This window comes from Thermobia domestica, chromosome 6 (genome assembly GCF_964235325.1).
Source record: "Thermobia domestica chromosome 6, izTheDome1.hap1.1, whole genome shotgun sequence".
In the NCBI taxonomy this organism is placed as follows: Eukaryota; Metazoa; Arthropoda; class Insecta; order Zygentoma; family Lepismatidae; genus Thermobia; species Thermobia domestica.
In genome coordinates, this window is record NC_137459.1 from 131,689,798 (window position 1) to 131,710,329 (window position 20,532).

At 39.3% G+C, this 20,532-nt stretch overlaps 1 protein-coding gene across 5 annotated transcripts in view; it reads right to left on the minus strand.

The window, feature by feature from the left end:
* Positions 1–20,532, minus strand: part of LOC145688213 (uncharacterized) — a 392,276-nt gene that overhangs the window by 208,594 nt on the left and 163,150 nt on the right. For all 5 annotated transcript variants that reach the window (XM_081762115.1, XM_081762114.1, XM_081762117.1 and 2 more), the window contains exon 3: positions 15,941–16,117. In XM_081762115.1, coding sequence (XP_081618241.1) covers positions 15,941–16,117 — 177 coding nt within the window. The remainder of the gene's footprint in view (positions 1–15,940; positions 16,118–20,532) is intronic.

Here is a 20,532-nt window from a genome sequence, read left to right on the forward strand (position 1 = left end):
GTCTCTACCCATAAAACCATTGCGATATACAAAGGGCGCTCAAACAGTTTTGCACAATGAGCTATAACTTTTTTAAAATAGTATAACACAAGACCACGAAATTCTGTGTGCATGTATGTGCGTTTTCTATGTACACACGATGTTACTTAATGTATCGTCCCTTCGCTGTGACACATTTAGCCCACTGTTCTTTCTATGTCGTAAATGCACTTTGGTAAATCCCTGGACGCTGATTATTACACTACTCTTTCACACATGCTATTAGTTTTTGGTCACTGGCAAATTGCCTACCACGAAGGTGGGTCTTCAGTCGACAAAACAGAAAGAAATCAACCAGACCCGGACAATAAAGGGGTTGAGGGACCACTTCTTATGCTACACTTCTTATTTTCTGCTGTGTGTGATTGGCAGAGTGGAGCCTAGTATTATTTTGGTGCAGTTTGATGACTGCAGGTGCTCCGGACTCTTTGTCTTTAGAGCACGTCGCAGCTTTGTCAGTGATAAACAATATAACTCACAGATAACTTAGTCGCATCAACAAGTTGTGTGCTTACACATCTGTCATTTCTGATCAATGTGGGTTTTGTTAACGGTTTACTCAAGTTCACGGTCTGCTGGACCAAGGTTGGCCTAGCTGACTCATATAACTACTGTGAAACTTTTGTACCCATCACTGGATATGGCTTCGGTTCAACGTATCTTTCCCATACACAAGAAGCAATGGATGTGGCTGAGTTGTCATCGTTCTTGTACAGGAACTCAATGAACGATTGTTGACGAGTGCGACTGTCTACTTCCTTCTCCATTATGGGCGTATTTGTGAATAGAGGAAGAAAATTTGTTATACAACTTCAGTATAAGGTCCGTTAGACCCGTTACACAGTCACGCGGAGCTCCGCGCGCGGAGTCCCGCGTGGCAAGATTGTTCTATTGATTCTTATGGGTGCATACATAGTCACGCGGAGGCCTCCGCGCGGCCCTATCCGCGCTCCGCGAGGCAGATAGGGCCATTGAGCAAATGGGTGCTTACACAGTCAAGCGGAACTCCGCGCGCGGAACAGCCACTTCTCTTTAAAATTTAAAAAGAAACGTGCATGGTAGCAAAAGCAAAATGAAAATTGATCCAGATTTCTTTTCTTATTTTTGATAGTGAGTTGCTAAGCAATATTTTATACTGTTCTATAATACTATTTTCATATTTTTATAGTGTTATTTTTAATTTAGCTATAATGTCTTCGTTTAATTGGAACTGTACATGTCGTGCCTCTAATGTACCATTGCTAACAGTACGTGACTATTGTAATTTTTCGACTTTCAACAAATTTCAGTTTCAGTTTCAATTATCACGGAGGTTAAATTAACACCATGTTAATGGGATTCCTCTTGTGAGGAACACAAAAAGCGTGATATTCGTGAACAGGCATGGAACGAGATATGTAAAAGATTTTTTTTTTTTTTTTTGTAAAAATGAAGGTATGGACAATGAAAAAAGATAAATTGAGGCAAATAATTTATCTCTATTATTAAATAGTTGATTGGATGAAAAGTGATTGGATGTGAAGTTCTAACCAAATGTACAAATATGCGTTATTTTCATTTGTTAAAAAAACAGTATCTGTTAAGTTTTTAACAGTTTTTTTTAAAAAAAAAACAAGTTTCTTTTCTTTAAAGAAAAGTGCTGTATTTTAAGAGCGCGCATATGGATCCTATTTAAACTGCATTTTTATAATTTCGATGGAATTTTTTCAATTAGGTAATCGAACGACTGAATTGACGTACGGAAATTATTGAAGTATTTCTAGTATTCTCGCAAATCTATATACACAGACACAAAAGCTCTCTTCAGGCTTCTTTGAGAAACTACAAGATGAATCTTGAGACATTTATTTTTCTCTGTTTTTCGTTTTCTCTTCTTACAGAAATATTAAGATGCCACTATTGTCGTTTCGAACATTTCATGTTGACTCGCAACACTGACTGAGAAGAATCCTGTATATAATCACGTGGCGCGTAGCTACGGATGACTGTGTAAGCACACACGCGTAGTGCGGAGGGCGGAAGACGGGGCGCGGAGCTCCGCTTGACTGTGTAACGGGCCTTACACAGTCACGCGGAGCTCCGCGCGCGGAGTCCCGCGTGGCAAGATTGTTCTATTGTTTCTTATGGGTGCATACATAGTCGCGTGGAGCAGCCTCCGCGTGGCCCTATCCGCGCTCCGTCCTCCGCGAGGCGGATAGGGCCATTGAGCAAATGGGTGCTTACATAGTCACGCGGAACTCCGCGCGCGGAGCAGCCACTTCCCTTTAAAATGTAAAGAGCAAGGTGCATCGTAGCAAAACCAAAATGAAGATTGATCCAGAAAGACTTATTACAGAAGTTGAATTAAGACTATGTTGGTACCGTCGTGTACGTTGTGGTTTGAAATAATTTTTAGTTTTTTATTTACTTTTTTTCAGCTATTTTACAGCGAACACGGTCCATATTCATGCCTGCATCTTTATTATATTGGGGCTGGGAACGCAATAGGCTTAAATGCAGACACCGTAAAAAAAAAAAAAAAAAAAAAAAAGAAAAATAAATAAATAAATAAATATTTGGTCTAGGAATTAATTCGTGCGGGTGGACAAGAGATGGCGCAACGAACGGAGCGTCCCACAGTTCCGTGTATCCACACATGTGTTGCAAACCCCTGTCATCGCGTATCGTTCGTAGTATAGGGCAGTGGATTAAAGCGTCAACAACACCAGTTTGTAGTTAAGTGAACATGGCGCAATTTGTGCCTGATAAAGTGTTTTTGCGGGGTGTCCTGCTGCATTACTTTAACATGCAGAAAAGTGCGACTGAAAGTCATCGTATTTTGGTGGAAGTGTATGGTGACCATGCTCTAGCTGAGCGAACGTGTCAGAAGTGGTTTGCACGGTTTAGAAGTGGTGATTTCGGCTTGGCAGACCAAGAGCGAGCTGGACAGCCAAAAAAATTTCAAGACGAAGAATTGACAGCATTGCTCGAGCAGGATTCGTGTCAAACGCAGGAACAACTTGCAGCAGCATTAGGCGTTGATCAAACAACAGTCTCCAAACGCTTGAAAGCCATGGGAATGATTCAAAAGATGTCACATTGGGTTCCACATGAATTGAAAGACAGAGACGTTGAAAGACGAAAAACCATTTGCGAATTGCTGCTTCAACGACAGAGCAGAAAGGGGTTTCTGCATCGAATTATTACGGGTGATGAGAAGTGGATCCATTACGAGAACCCTAAACGAAAAAAGGCCTGGGTGAAACCAGGTGAACCAGGTCCATCACAACCAAAACGAGATATTCACTGTGCAAAGATTATGCTGTGCATATGGTGGGATATGAAAGGTGTGGTGTACTATGAGCTGCTGCAACCGGGTGAAACTATGAATGGAGAACGTTATCGACGACAATTAATGCGTTTGAAGCAAGCTCTGGCCAGAACACGACCAGAATGGGAGAACAGACATGATAAACTTATATTGTTCAACATGATAACGCTCGCCCACATGTCGCAAAACCGGTCAAAACCTATTTAGAAAATGTCGGATGGGAAGTTTTACCCCACCCGCCGTATTCACCAGACGTTGCTCCTTCGGACTACTACTTGTTCGATTGCATGAACAACGATTTGATTGGACAGCGGTTTACTTCTTCAGAAGATATCGAAACATGGGTCTCTGACTGGATCGCTTCCAAGGATGAGGACTTCTTTCGCCACGGAATCCGTACATTGCCTGACAGATGGGCGAAAGTGGTGGCTAGCGATGGACAATATTTTTCTTAATGTATTTATGTATTTTGTGTTTGTACTACAGCTTCAATGTGTGCGTACCAACCGCACGAATTAATTCCTAGACCAAATAAAAAATAAAAAAATACTGTATTATGTGTAATTAAATTATGCATTAGATTTGCAATAAAACTAAGATTTAGATAATGAATGTATATCACTTAATAAATAGACATATTACATTGATATTAACCAAGAAAATAAATGAGTTTACAACCTTTTGCTTATTATATTAACGAAGTAGGTGGCTTGATATATGAATTAAACAACTTATGTTAGTTTTTGGCTAGCTAATGGTGCTGTTTAATTACTGTTTTGAGGTTGAGTTTCAGATGTTGTTTTTGTAATTAATATTTTAGGCTGGTGCTTGTAGATGCAATTGTTAGTGTATATGATAACAGACGAGGTTGTGCTCCAGGGTTTTACTTGTGATATTTGTTACAACGAATAATGAGTTAATTTGCCGTAGTTATTACATTTAGAGTATTTTACAAATGAAACTGTTTAGCACTTACATTTAAAATACTGCGCAAATGAAACTGTTTGACATAGATCAACTAATGAGGCGTTTAAGTTTGTTTTGTATAGGGATATGCTATACGTTTAAAAAAATGCTTAGAGATGCGCGCAATTTGTGATTGCAGACAGAACGGGCGCTGCCTTTGAGATGGTGCGGGATGCACTGAAGCATTTTTTAGTTGAATATTGCATATGAATTCTTAGGCTGGAGTGTTTTTGTTTATGACGTATAATGTTAAGTTTAAGCTTTTTGGCTGAAGAAATGCGGATACTTTAAACTAGCCAATTAGTAATGAATTATAACAATATGTAAGTTTAACTGCAAGTGTTCCGTTTTTTGAACTTAAGAGAGCAATTACAAAGGAGTTGCTGTTTTTACATTATATGTTTATACATAGCTATGAAATTGGATTGAGGCTTACTAATATAAATAAAAAAACATACCAAAGCGATGAGGGAAGAGTTTTTTAGAATGTTAGGAAATATATGAGGCTTGGTTAATAAAGTTTAAAGTTTAGCAAAGTTTCATTTTTATTTTTTTTAAATTCAAAAAATGAGCTTTAGGTTGGTCATGGGAGTCTCTGGCGGGGGGACGGGGGAACGCGTCCCCCCAATATTTTGAAATACGAAATATTCAATATTTTATTTTAATTTAATTTATTTAGATACTCACTAGCAGTTAGATCATTTCCTTTGATGTCCCCCCAAATTTTACATGCCAGAGACGCCAATGAGGTTGGTGATAATGTTTATGGGATCTCGCTTGCGTAGAATACAAAAATCGTGATATTCGCAATTTTTCCAATTAATTCCTCGAACGATCGGACCGACATGCGAAAATAATTGAAGAACTTTTTCTAATCTTCTCGCAAATCTACACAGAGAGTCACAAAAGCTCCCTTGAAACTTATTTGAGTAACTAAGGGATGACTTTGGAACCGCCTATTTTTCTGTGTTTTTCGTTTTCTTTCCTTACAGAGATAATAAGAAGCCACTATTTTCGTTTCGATCTTAGTGATGGTGACTCGCAACAATAACTGAGGAGAATTGTGTATGTAATCACATGACGCGGAGCGCGTAGCTACGGATGACTGTGTAAGCACACACGCGTAGCGCGGAGGGCGGAAGACGGAGCGCGGAGCTCCGCTTGACTGTGTAACGGGCCTAAAGGTCACAAGCCCACTCACAAAAAGTACGGTCCTACCGCTAATCATAAAAATGTTATGGCCCATTGTGCGTAACTTTTTGAGCAGCCTTTGTAAATATATATTATACCTCTTATTCCCCTTTTATATATATATATATATATATATATATATATATATATATATATATATATATATATATATATATATATATATATATATATTAGTCCACGTCTCATATATCCTCAGCGCTCAACTTCAACAAGCAAAGGGCATTATGTTAAAACCTCAATAAACACATGTACTATATTGTATCAAAATTAAATAATTTTCACAAAAATCGTTTAAACTGGTGAGAACCTTAAGGACGCTCTCCCTTTCTCAATTGCTTTTACATACAAATAGTGGGAATAATTGTGAAGTTTTACAACATATGTAATATTAAATGACAATCTAATTTTTTTACAAAATACTAGCTGAACCAGTGCTCTCTACACAGCGCATCATTCATATATGAGCATGAATCTCCTTGTTACTCCTCACATATCTACATGTCCCTTTACAGACACAAGTGAAAGACGTCTTGATAAAAATCGGCAAGGGGTACCATAAAGGAGAGATTTTTCGAATTATTTTTTCAATATCTCGCACCGTTTGGAAGATTGAACCTACTTCTGGTTGGAGTTTCTAATTCATGTTTCATCAGTGTATTCTTTCTTCTTGCATGCAGTATGTAATAAGCAAATATATTACATATACAATTAATTATAATGTCAGTTATATATGGTGTTCAATGGGCAAAACACTCAAAAAATAAAGATTGATCTTAGATTCGAGAAATGGTTATCCTTCCTTTTTCACTATTATTTGGTCACGGAACAAACGCCTGAGACATATACAAACCCATATACAACATTGTGGTGTTGGAATGTATAATGCATAGGATATGATGCTTGAGTTTCTTTTTTTAAATTCCAACGTTTCCAGTGTACCCTAAAAATGTAATAAATAAATAATGGCCATGTTTTTTTAAAATATTCAATTAGAACTGAACAATCTACGCAAAAATTTCCAATCGATCAGTGAAAACATCATCTTTCTAGAGCCTGTAGTTTCCGAGATCTCATTGTCGAAAGGATTGACCACAAACATATAAGCATAGTTTAAAAGAACTCGAAAGATGGAAGCACAATTTACATGCATTGATTTTAGAGAAGGCTTATTAAAATACAAAGGCTTTGAACAATAATTTTATATCATTAACTTTATGAAAAAGATATAGTCAATTAATTTAGACTATTTAAAGTACAAATACTCAAAATGTTTGTCTCTGTTAAACGTGAAATCACACATAACCGTAAATGAACGATTTGAAAGCCAAATTTATAGGTTGGAGCTCAGGCGCTCTTAATTGCTATTGTAGCATTGTAATAGATAGATATGGTGGATCATACTTTTAATCAGGTGAAGAATCCATCCCACATTAGAAAGCTAAATGCACCGCTCATTCTTGATTGATTTTAATCCCAAACACAGGAAAGATGGAAAAGTCCAACAAAATATACATGATACTGTATCAAAACTGAATGAGTTTTGCAAAAGTATGGAAAAAAACTCTATTTAAAAGATGGGTGGTATGGAAGCGGAATAAATTTACCACATTATTATTTACTGATTTTAACTTTATGCAGGGGGAAGTTGGGAAGCCTCAAAGGAAATGTAAGACATATTACACCTAAATCGAACTTTCTTTTAACAAAAATTATTGTGGAATATACTTTTTGAAAGTGGAAGAGGATAAAGGGTTAGTGTTTTGTTTTTGACAGATTTTAACCTCAAACTGTAAGGATGTTCAGAATGTTCTAAAGAAACTATACACCATGCTTCCTCCTTATCAAATTATTTTTACATGCTTTATATTCTATCATAAAACTATCTTGAATTAATATTCTGAAATAACATGAGGTGAAGCTTACCGTATTTATCCCTTACTCTTGATGCAATCCCAAACAAAAGTTATCTTTACAAGTTCAAGGAAGGCATATTTAAATCGGATGAGGTTTACGAGTGTTACCGTGGAACAGACGGACGGACGGACATACATACAAATGCCGATCGAGTTGAAGAGTAGAAAATTATGCTCGCTTCGACTAGTAATGCTGTGCATTATACATAGAAGTGAACAACCCTCTCTTCCCCTCTTTCTAGTTATTTATATTTCGGTTTTACGTCTCACGATTATGCCGGCTAGGTTAAAGGGGACGGTGATAATGAAAAATGAATGAAGTGGTGAAATGAAGAACGTGGGAGGAAACGAGAGAACCCCGAGGTAACCCATGCATACGGTGTTTGTCCTCCACAAAGTTCACTTGGCGGGGGCTGGGATCAAACCTAGGACCCCAAGCACCAGACGTGAGCGCTCTACCACAGCCACTGCGGCCATGAACCTCTCGCTAATTAATCCCAAACTATAAGAGTAAGTATCTACTCTTCAACAGACATACTTAACACAAATCGAAGTGTGTTTACAAAATTTCTAAGGAATATTGAATTTACAATCGGGAGGGAACGGTTGACTCTCTCATTATTAGTTAACCATTTCAATTTAAAGCAGTAGAAATGGACTCCTCATATTGGGAGTCCTCATAGAAACTTAGGTCGTACTACATCAGAATCACTTTTTAAAAATCGAAAAATATCATAGAAGTAATTTACTTTCGAGCGACGAAACGAGAGAAGAAAGTATGGTGATCGTGGAAAAAATCAAATTCGAGATTTCAACGGATTTACAAGTTTCACAGATACCGAAAAAAGATTCTTCGATATTTGTCCGTCCCTTCGTCCTGATGTAAACTCAGTTAAAGGCCGTATCGTTCAACGTATCTCAACAAAATTTATACTTATACAGTTTTTTATGGGATCTCGAATTTCCTTCCTATCCTAAAAATAAGGATAGTTTACTTTAGGGTTTAAAAAAAGGAGATTTTCTGAAAATCGACTTTAATGATTTCGTTTATATTTCATAAATATTTTTAAAAAATCATATTGTGCGTGTGTCATTTATCTGGGAAAAATCAAAAAGGGGCAGTTTATTCTGTCAATTTTCTCAAAAACGACTCAGGTAATTTTGTTCATATTTCGTAAATAAATATTTCATTAATAACCTCATAATATCACATAACACATTTGTCTTGAAAAAATGTACGAAGGGTAGTCCATTATTGAGAGAGAGTTTTCTTTCGGACGATTTTCTTAAAAACAACTCCGGTAAGTTACTTCATATTTCATAAATATGTCATTAACAGCCTGACAATACAGTATAACTTATTCGTGCTTTTAAAAAATCTAAAGAGATGGCTTATTCATCGGGTGTGTTTTCTTTTTTCGGACCATCTTCCCAAAAGTGACCCAGGCGATTTTGTTCATAATTCATAAATACATATTTCATTAATAAGATGACAATATGGCGTAACTCATTTCTTCTGAAAAAATTAGCAGAAGTAGTTTTCTTGGGATGTTTTTTCGGATCATCTCAAATACGACTCAGGCGATTTTGTTTATATTTCATAAACTAATATTTCATTAATAATATGACAATATGGTACCAACCATTTGTCCTGATAAGGTCTACGAGAGTAGTTTATTCCTTAGTGTGATTTCCTCAAAAATCAGTCAGGTAATTGCTCATATTTTATAAATAAATATTTCATAAATATCCTGACAATGTTGCATAACTCATTTATCTTTAAAAATGTACGAGAAATAGTATATTCTTGGGGTGCTTTTACGGACGATCTTCCTAGAAAACGACTCAAGCCATTTTGTTCATATTTCATAAATAAATATTTCATTCATACTTCTATATGATGTGTAAATTATTCATTGTTTAACTCATTATATGAATTCCTACATGAATCTCGGATGTAGAAGAGTACATACAGTACTAACATACTGCGGAACGCTTTATCAACAGAAAAACTGAAATATTGACTACCAATAATGTGTGAAGTAGAGACCTGCACGGGCCGGGCTCAGCCCGAAGCTCGGTCAGGCCCGCGGGCCGGGCTTGGGCGGGCCGACTGTTATTTCTTTGGGCCGGGTCGACACTGATTTCTCTTCCGGTCGGGCCGGGCTGGGGCCGATTAATTGCAATTCTTTGACAATTATTGACAACATTAAACAATAATTAGCATATAGGCAAACGTTGAAGAAGTGTGTCCGTGAAAAATGTTACAAAATGAAACTTAAAACATTTCGGGCCCGGGCTAGGCCGGGCCTAGGTACACTCATGTCCAAAATTATTGTCGCATATCTATAACTGTCTTCTTGTAAGAATATAATTTGATAACGATTTTGCAGGGTACTTTTAATACTGATACTATGTGTATAATCGGGAAATGTATATTTGTGGTAAATTTCATAGGAAAAGAATAATAAATACGAAAATTAGAATGAGTAAAACAAAATGTTGCTAAATGGACAAGTAAGTTTTATATTCGTTTTATTGTTCTTATTTACTGCTCTTTTGACATGAAATTTGCCACATACATGTCTTTGCCGATTATACACATACTAACATTATAAGAAATACCGGACGAATTCGTTATCAAATTATATTCCTACAACAACATATTTATAGACATGCGACAATAATTTTGGACATGACTGTGCATTCGAGCTGGATTGGGCTCGGGCCGAAAAATTCGGCCCGTGCAGGTATCTAGTGTGAGGTGATACAATATCACGTGCATCAGAAAAGTGAGCCTTGCTAATGAATCCAAGAGCATGCATCATTTCAGTTGTGTGTGCTGTGTTTGACACTATTCTAATTTTCCACTTGGGCAAACCTGCTTCAACACTGTGCTCCGTACCTTATTTTCGTACTTCAGTGATTATATACTTGTTTGTGTCTCATATTTTGGTTTTAACTAGTTTGAATCGTGTACTGTATGTTCTATTCTACATAGAAGATCCATATAGGAATTCATATAGGCCTATCTTCAAACGCTGAGAGCACTGTACATCATGACTTCACAGGTATGATTCTACTCATAATTAGATTTTCTACATGTTATAATGTGTGTTCTGTGCCATTTAACAATACTTCATTTTTGCTCAGTTGGCAACACTGCATTACATGATGTTATTGAGTATGTCTGTGGGTACAATGTTTGCTTACTATACTGTTGTCTAAATGTCATTTTGATTACTTGAATCATTTTCAAGTTCTTTCTCTGTCAGTGTATCTTTTGCATTGATATCTTCACATCATTCTACATTGTTCTTTCCTCTGTATCTCCTGTGTTTTTGGGTGTTGGCCCGTAAAACTTTGGATTTCTCACTTTTCTTCACTTCTCTATCGATTGCACATTGTTTGATTGGACAACGCTACTATCAATATAAGATGCTCCCTTGTCAGAGTATATGAGTAGCAGTAGGTGAGGCCTAACGTCATTTGACAATTGACATAGTAAATATGCAAAAGGTGTTGGATTTTTTATAATTAGATGTAAAATATTGCGCCGTAAAGATGAGTGAAATTTCCGCAAAATTGCGCTACATTTTACAATTTCATTTCGATAAAGGTTCAAATGCGACATTGGCCGTAAAGAAATGTGTGCTGTTTATGGGCAAGATACGTCATCAAAAGCAATATCCACACATGTTTCAGTCGCTTTCATTCTCGAAATTTCGATGTCCAAAATGCTTCTTGCAGTAGGCAACCGATCCCAGCGAAGGTGGATGATATTCTAGCAATAGTCAAGCAAGACTAGCTAATAAGTAGTCAGGATATTTCTAATGACCTAAACATCCAAAACCAAGCAGTTAAAAACCATTTGAAGGAAGCTGGCTACTAAAAGAAGCTCGATGTTTGGCTGCTACATGATCCGACTCAAAAACATTTACATCATCGAATTTCTATCTGCGAATCTCTACTGAAACGCAACGAACTTGAGAAATTTCTAAAGTGGTTGGTCAAAAGTGATGAACACACCCATTATGTTTATACTGTCCGTTTGATGGGAATGAAAGGATATCGTGCATCACGAGCTGCTGCCACCGAGCAGAAGGATAGACTAGTACCTGTTCTGTTGACAATTAGCGCGAGTGCACCTAACAATTTACAAGAAACAGTTGGAACTGTTCAAGAGAAAGCATAAGGGCCGCGGTGGCTCAGTGATAAAACCTTCACCTCTGGTGCTAGGGGTCCCGGTTTCGATCCCAGCTCCCGCGAAGGAAACTTTGTGGAGAATAAACACCGCGTGCGTGGGTTTCGTCGGGTTCTCCCGTTGTCTTCCACTTTCTTCATTCCACCATTTTATTTCATTCATTTCTCATCGCTGTCTCCTTTGGCCTAGCCGGTATAACCGTGGGACGTGAAACTCAAAAATTTCATTTCAACAGAAAGCATGTCGTATACCACGATGAAATGACATATCGCACACGTTTTTAACGAGCCCTCCGAAATTGAAAGAAGCTGACTGGGAGAATTTAATGCATCCATCATATAGGTTGGACCTGGCACCTTCAACTTATCATTCGTTTCTGTCTCTGCAGAACTTCCTGAATTTTGCTAAGATAGTTTCAAAAGAGTTCTGTGAAAACCATGTGTCACAATTTTTTGACCAGAAACCACTCAGTTCTATAGTGACGGGATTGTGGTGTTGCAGAAAAATGGCAGGTTATCGACAAAATGATGCATTTGCGGCTTCATAGTGGTATTTTTAAATCATAGTAAATGTTTTCTCAATTTTGATCTTTAAAGGCTCAATAGTTTTTAGACAACCTGCTACATCGGGAAGGGGAGCAGTATTCAGTTACAATAGAATAAATTCACTGTTCATTTTTCACTGATTTTGATTCTAAGCACTGATTATGAGAAGGCTTCAGAGAAAACACGTATTATTCTATCAAAATCGAGTAACTCTTACGAAAAGGGGCGGGGTATTTTACCCCTTTTTTCCTCACAGATTTCAGATTCGTCCAGGCGGAAATATTCGGAAGCCTCAAAGAAATTATATGACATAGTGCCTTAAAATCAAACTTTTTAAATGAAAATAATGGTTGAACACTTATCCCCTTAAGCTTCATACAGTGCAGCTCTTAACAGTATGTTTATTTCCGAAGATTTGAGAAATATATGTAGAGCGAGTTTCATTTAAGCAAGGTTTGTTTTACAATAGTTATCGTTGAATGGACAGACACAAAAATACTGATCGAGTCAAATGTTAAAACCTCAGTACGAACGCTTCAATTATTATTAAGTGCCGCTGTGCATGCTGAAATGAAGGATTCTCAGTTTTCCTTCTTATTAAATTCAACCCCAATCCGTAGGATTAAATCTCTAATCTCCAACAAAATACACACTATGTTCTACATTTTTTTACATAATAAATTTTCACTGAAAACATGTAATATAAAATCGGGGATAATGTACTCCATCATTATTGACCAATTTAAAGTTCGAGCAGTTGAGAGGATTGATAATCATCAAACAATACTACGATATATTTGATCAAAACAGATTTTTACGAGCTATCACACAGAACATTTTTCTAAATTATTGGAAGACGGGATCAGAAGTTAAGTAAGTCCTCATATTTGACTGACTTCAACACAAGCAGAGATGGTAATGTCAAAATCTCAATAAAATCATACTGCATTGTGTCAAAATCGCGTAATATTTATGAAAATTGTCATAGAATATCATTCTAAACCCTGGTGGGAGGAGTGTAAGATCACTCTCTCGTTCTTAACTGATTTTACATCAAAATAGTAGAAATAATTCTAAAGCCTTACAAAAAAAGCACCACATTGCGGGAAAATCTTAATACCTTTTTACGAAATATATGTGGATCATGTTTTTGATCGGGGAAGGAATATATCCCATAGTACAGAACTAAATTCACCACATATTCTCGACTGGCTGATTTTAATCATGGAATGGATTTGACACCCTTTTATTCACGGGTTGCAACTCCAAACAATAAGCTTATTTCGGATGGTTGGAGGAAGGTACATACCAACTTTACTGATGTCAGTTAGGTTTTACGAGAGTTATCGTGAAACAAATAGACGAACACACACAACAAAAATGCCGATCGAGTCAAATTGTAAAGCGTTCCACGTTCACTTCAATTACACAGTGCAACAAATTGGAACTTTGTGTCTTGCCGGAAGATAAAATAAGATGTTACTAATTCACATACACTGATTACATGATGATCAGAAATGTTCCATCAGGTACCAATTTTCCTGGACAGGATTTGTCACATATACCAGTTAGCCTATCTTGCATACAATTAGTGTTAAATTGTAAATCATAAAAAACGCAAACGAGCAATGTGTCCGACACGTGAAATAAGTTAGATTGCAGAACAGAAGGAACATATAGCTGGATAAAGTACAGATCATGTACCACAATTCATTTGCTGTTACAAAATATTAAAAACATGAACGGCGTGAAATGTACTTACAAGCAAGAAACTTTTCCTGGTAACTTTCCGTTTCTGGATAGCTGGTGAAACTTCTTGTAGAAGAGTTCAGCAGCAATCTGCCAAAAGGTTTGGTGACCATCTTCCCTTATATAGTCTTCCCATGGTACAGATATCTTGGTAGAATCGCTCACCATGTGCATTACTAACATCTTCGAGATTAGGTGGGAAAAATTCAAATACGAATGTAGGAAATGCTCTTTGAGGGTCATGTTGCACTCCATAGATTTGTAATAATCCAGCATGTGTTCTGTCAGTTTTCTGTAGTTTTCAGACCTGCCGACCGAAGATTACCGAAGAATTTGTTGCTCACATCTTTGAAGACAAGCCAAGTTGCCTTCTCAGCATTTGTCACCAACTCTTCAAAGTTACTGTCTTTCCCCAGTTCACAAATCTAAGGCCTAATGAAAATACCTTCATTTAATTTTTATTGCACTAATCGCAGGAAATTTGGACATGAGAAATTGAAAACCTCAACCGTCTTTGTCCATTCACTGCTTTCACAAAATACTTCATCAAGCCCAATTTCAGATGTAACGGCGGTATAGGCACACTATCTTTGTCAAGAACGGGTTCATACGCCACATTTTTTCACCAGGATTGAAGCTTTCTATATCAGGCCAATGTTTGACTATGCAATGGTATTTCCTTGCTCTGCTCTCCCAGTGACACACACACACACAAACAGCAATATGTTGTGTAGCCAGTGTGAATTCCCAGCACAAGCCCCAAAACTTTGAGATCACCACAGACTTTCCAATTGTAATTTGGATATATAATATAGTTTAGAAGTAGTCTCATGTTATCATAGGTTTATTTTAACTAAACGGAATGGGCCACTGGTATCGAAAGTCTCTCGTTTTCGTTATGCAAGAGCACAGCTTTCAGACTAGTTCCTAAGGAATCTATGAATAGGCACCATTCATCTGGATTGAATTAATCTAAATTCTGCATATAGTCCATACCAGATTCTCTCTCATTGCCAAAAAGGTGACAAGACCAAGCTGTCGTTTACGGAATGGTATCCTAGTGTTTGGTTGTAGCATTCTTTTTCCTTGAAGACGAGAACCAATTCTGCTTGCCTTTTTGAAACATTTAGATCTCTTACAAGAACGTTCAATTCTGCTTGTGACAGTGGCTGTGGTTGGGACTATGATGTAGTTGGCATACACTCAGGATCTTTGTGTTTACTTCTGTTAAACGAAAGTAGCAATCTGTTATGTGACCTTTCGGTTCCCTCCACAACCGTGGTACAGCAAATGGAATGGATAGGTGGGTTCCCTGCAACCAGCATTTTAAATACCAGGAGCAACGTGGGCAATAGTTCTGTGGTGCCCAGCACTTACCTTCATCTACCTTTGACTCAAAATACAACTCGTACGACTTTTTGACGAGGGGAGAAATGGGATGTCGCTGGGACTTTTTCGTACACTCACCACACACATAACATAAACTGTTTGGTGAACCATTTTCTAGACATCACTAAACACAAGAAACACGCACCGACATATAAACAATAGTTTCAAGATCGGGAATATTGACGACACACTACAGTTGCGTGATTCCACTACCAACTGACGCAAATCACTGCAATTCCATCACACCTTTACCAAGTAACTATCTGGTATCTACTCCTTCTCTCTCCCTCCACGCAATTGTCACTAACAAACACTCTAGTATATTTTGAACGCGTATTATATTCTCACCCAGCTGATAAGCGCCGCCCCGTACAAAACACAAAAAGCATATAGTTTACGCTGATAAACTTGTATTTCCAGAGAAAAGTTTACGTGATGGGAACAAACGGTTTTCACAATCGTTATCAGGCCACTGAACTTCATAGGAATAACTGGTGTTTGTTTCGCGCAATTTTCATTGTCGCACAGTGTTATTAGCTGCTAAAGAAGAAAAGGCTATGCATACACATTTAACATAAAGTCATACATATTTTATTCATTAAAAATAACATACCTTTAACGGCAGAGGAACCAGTGCTTGGTATTTGTCGTACCCAAGTACAGCTTCCATGAACTCAACAAGCTTCTCTGGGTTCCCTAGATAAGGTGAAAGTGGTCGCAGTTTTAAGTTGGCAGCAGCCTCGTCCAACTCAGACACTTCACTACTATCATCGCCATAGCTGAATATTTCCTGTAAGCAAATAAAAAAAATGTTCTTAAAAGATACGTATGTTTCATATTCTCTTTCTGCCTTCCCCACAATTATCTAGATAACATTAAAATCGACACAAATTTTCAGTTTTATAAAATACTACCTAAATTATCAAAACTGTCCAGACTAAAGACTACCCTTCGTGATGTTAAAATACTTTGTCAGATTTCTTGTTTCTAAGACCTTAAGAACTTAAATAGTATGGATAATATTTCAGAATGTAGTAACTCAGTATATATATATTAGTGGTGGGCACAAAAACCGAAACCGGTTTTGAAAAGTTTCAAAAAACGGTTTCGGTTTTCCTCAAAACCGGTCCGGATTTCACCGGATCCGGTTTCAGTTTTGTTCAAAACCGGTTCCGGTTTTTTCCAAAATTTGTTTTATTTCTGACCAGAATAGTGTTTCGTTGTTCTCCGGAAAACGAATCCGTTTCCACAGAAATAGTTTTGTGTATTTTCCAAAGGTTTTCACCGAAACCAGTTTCGGTAAAAACCGAACTGGTTTTGAAGAAAACCGAAATGTCGGTTTTTCGAGTTTCAGTTTTTCTAGAAACCGGTTTAGCCCATCCCTAATATATATATATATATATATAGGATGAGTTGAAATCCTCGGACACACCCTTATAATTTGAAGACACTTTGATGCTAGTGGTCTACTATGCCACGCTTAGTTGCATGCATGGAGAGCATGCCCGCGACCGTTCGTTCTATTTAATGGACGGGTACCGCTCAAATGTATCGCACCCCGCCCGTAGTTCCTCAATACGTTAAGTATTCTCGTGCACGAGGTGCACCGTCAGAATTTGTCCCCTAATTCTGACTCGCCTAAGCGATGTAACCCCTATTCTCTGAGGGAGTGGGATACGCCCACTGCGCGGCCAGAACGAAGTCATGAGTGCCTACCAGTTAACCTACTGGTTGAGGCAGACTGCTAGCGAGTCAGTCCTACCATGCTCTGCAGGCATGGCGCCCGAGCGTTTCAGGGCAAGCTCAAATCCCAGATACGCTCACCGTTACCCAGATTCCTGGGATTAGCTCCCGCATGGTACCGAATCCCACGGTATGACCACCGCCTGGCAGTCCAACCCAAATCCGGGGCCCCAGGCAATGCCCGGGGACTTGTTCAATCCCGGCCCTGCCTACCTCTATCGTTCAACTGGCAATTGCCTTGTCGTGTAGAGGTACCACGCACACGTCGAGATACTCCCTATCTCATCCCGGACCCAATGGTACGTGTTAAGTCACCATTGAGTTTGGTGCCGGCCCATATCCCACAGAGTTTCCTCCCTTTAGAGGGATCAGAACCGTTACCCAGATTCCTGGGATGGGCCCTTCCCCCTCCTCTGTTTGGTCCCCCCCACAGGCAGGTATCCGACACTCCCCCCCGGTAGGGTCGTCCAAGCAATACGGAACTTCCTCTAGTTACGGTAGAGGTACACCGTACATTACCAGAGCCAATGACTGATGAAGACCGTTTGCTCAAGGCAAACATTATCATTTGGGAGCCGTGACTCCCCTGGTAGGCCCGCCCAAACAATACGGGGCTACCTATCTTTTACGTGTTTAGGTACCACGTACACGTTGTAGCAAGGCTACTTGTCCAAAACCCAATGGTACGTGTAGGCCATCATTAGAAGGTACACCCACACCCTTCCTCGGTAGGGCCGTTCAAACAATACGGAACTACCTCTTATTACGGTAGAGGTACACCGTACATTACCAGGCCCAATGGCTGATGTAGATTGTTTACCTTAAAAGACAATGGCCATTTAGGAGCGGCGGCTCCCCTGGTAGGGTCGTGTGCTCCTGCACCCAGTGAATGTGTAAGCCTGGGACGAAGGAGCGACCCACTTCCTCAGCAATCCTGAGGTACGAGTAGGCGTTAGGATACTAAGTATCCCATCCCGGATCCAAGAGAACGCATATCACTCTCTTTGAGGACAACCTAGATCCTCCCGGTAGGGCACTGGATCCGCCCACACTCTTGGACACACCAGTGGACACTCTTTCATACGAGCTGGGCACCACGTAGCCTTATCTCCCGGACCCAAGGGCACGGCCTAGTTGCCCATTTCGGAGGATACCCAAGGTCTCACCTCCGCCGGTAGGTACGGCAAGTCAAAGACTACCTACCTCACTAAGGACGTCATGAGGTCACACGTACTCTCCCAGATTCAATGGCACGAGTTAGTCGCCCATTTCAGAGGATAGCCGAAGCCTCACCTCCGCCGGTAGGTTATCCTGATTTTCACCGACAACTAAATAAATTGTAACCAGCTTCTAGCACAGAATAGACAAGAGTGTAGCGTGTTACCACGTTGCTCCCGAAACCCTATCTCCCCCTGTGGCTTACCTGGCTCCCACAAGGCGTGACCAGGCCATACACAGGGGGTCTCTTCCCCTTTCTCAGCACGGGCTTGGGACCGGCCACGGCGGGGTATGTGGGAACAAGTAAAAGGTAAGTATAGCAACTGATATTGGGTGAGGGGCCGCAAATTTCGGGGTGTATGTCGTTGATCATGGCCGCCATCTTGGATTCAAGTCGAATATTTTAGATGGGAAGAGGAATATTTAAAATGGGAAGAGGACATGTGGCATATTAAATAACACTAGCTCGAGCTCACGAATAGTGTGTTTTTTTTATTTTATTTATTTATTTATTTATTTTTTGTTGTTGTTAATATTGGAGGTTTCGGGAGTTGTGCAGGCTCATAATGGAAAAGACATTGAAACTGATATAATTTCCATTTGTTGCAGGTGATCTAAGATTGGTTACATTGATACTGACAGAATTTTTCTTTGTTGTAGGTGATTTAAAATGGATCTGACAAAGGCACAGAAGGTAGAAATCATCCTTATATCCCGGGAACTTAGATACCGAGCAATTGTTGATGACTACAACAGATGGTACCCAGACAGAGAACCGGTATCGCATACGTGATCACCAAATTCCAGGAGACTGGCTCCGTTGAAGATAGGTCACGTAGTGGTCGACCAAAGACGACTACTACTGAGGAAACAGCAACGCTGGTGATACCATAGTCATAAACGCAGTACCCGTCATGTGTCATTGGAATGAGGAGTAAGCCAATCCTCTGTGATCCGGATATTGTACACCTATCAGTGGTATCCTTATAAGTTGCACATGCTACATAAACTTAACGAAGGTGACCCTGATCGCCGATTGCAGTTCTGCATGTAGATCCCTCGTTTTCCAAAGACATACTATTTAGCGATGAGGCGTAGTTAACTTTGAACGAAAAGATCAATCGGAATAACTGTCGATACTGGTGTGACGAAAATCTGCACTGGGTTGACCCGAGTAGAGAATATATTCCAGGAAGAAATGGTGTGGTGTGGTATATGGAACTCCCGCATCATTGGGCCATTTTCATTACCAACGCCTTAACGGCGCAATACTACCTGATGCTGCTGCAGGACCTTGTGTTTCCTTCCATATTGAACGTAAACGGCAGCTTCCCATCTTATTTTCAGCACGATTGAGCCCCCGCACCTATGGAATTGGTGTGCGTAAATGTTAGATGCACAACCTCCAGGGAAGTGGATTGATCGTCGTGGTCCCGTGGAGTGGCCGCCCAGATCCCCTGACCTAATGCACATCGGTTCTTATCTGTAAGGGCATCTAAAGCAGATTGTGTATGTTGAGAGAATGGCAATTTGAGACACTTTAAGGCACGAATCCAGCACGCCTGTAACCAAATTTCATTCGACATTCTCCTCCCTGTGCAGTCAGAGTGGCTGCGGCGACTACAATTATGCATTGCACGGGATGGACACCATATAGAAACTGTGTTGTAGTATGCACTTGTGAGAAAAATTGCCAACTTTGGGCCTTCACAACTCCCAAACTCTCCAATATTCACAAAACGCATTTACATCACCGCATTCGTGAGCTCGAGCTAGTGTTATCTGGTACGCCACATGGTCCTTTCCCATTTAAAAAATTCGACTTGAATCCAAGATGGCGGCCATGACGACATACGCCCCGAAAGTTGCAGGTCCTCATCCAATATCAGTTGCCATACACAATTTAACTTGTCCCCTTCCGGCATCAAATTATAAGGAGGTTCAAGGATTTGCGGGGCTGTCCAGAAAGTAACAAATGTTTCGAAATAAAAAAATAACACTTAATCGCCACGCAAATTAAGGCACTTACCATACCGTGGCATAAGTTTTTCAATACTGTCGCAGTAGAATTCTCCCGCCTCCAATTTCAACCACTGACTTACACCGGCGTTATGTACCAAGCCATGTCTTCATCACTGGGAAGAGGTGATAGTCGCTTGGCGCCGAATCCGTGCTATATGGTGGGTGATTGAATAATCCCATCTAAAACCATGCAAGAGCTCTTGGGTACGCTTGGTCGTGTAT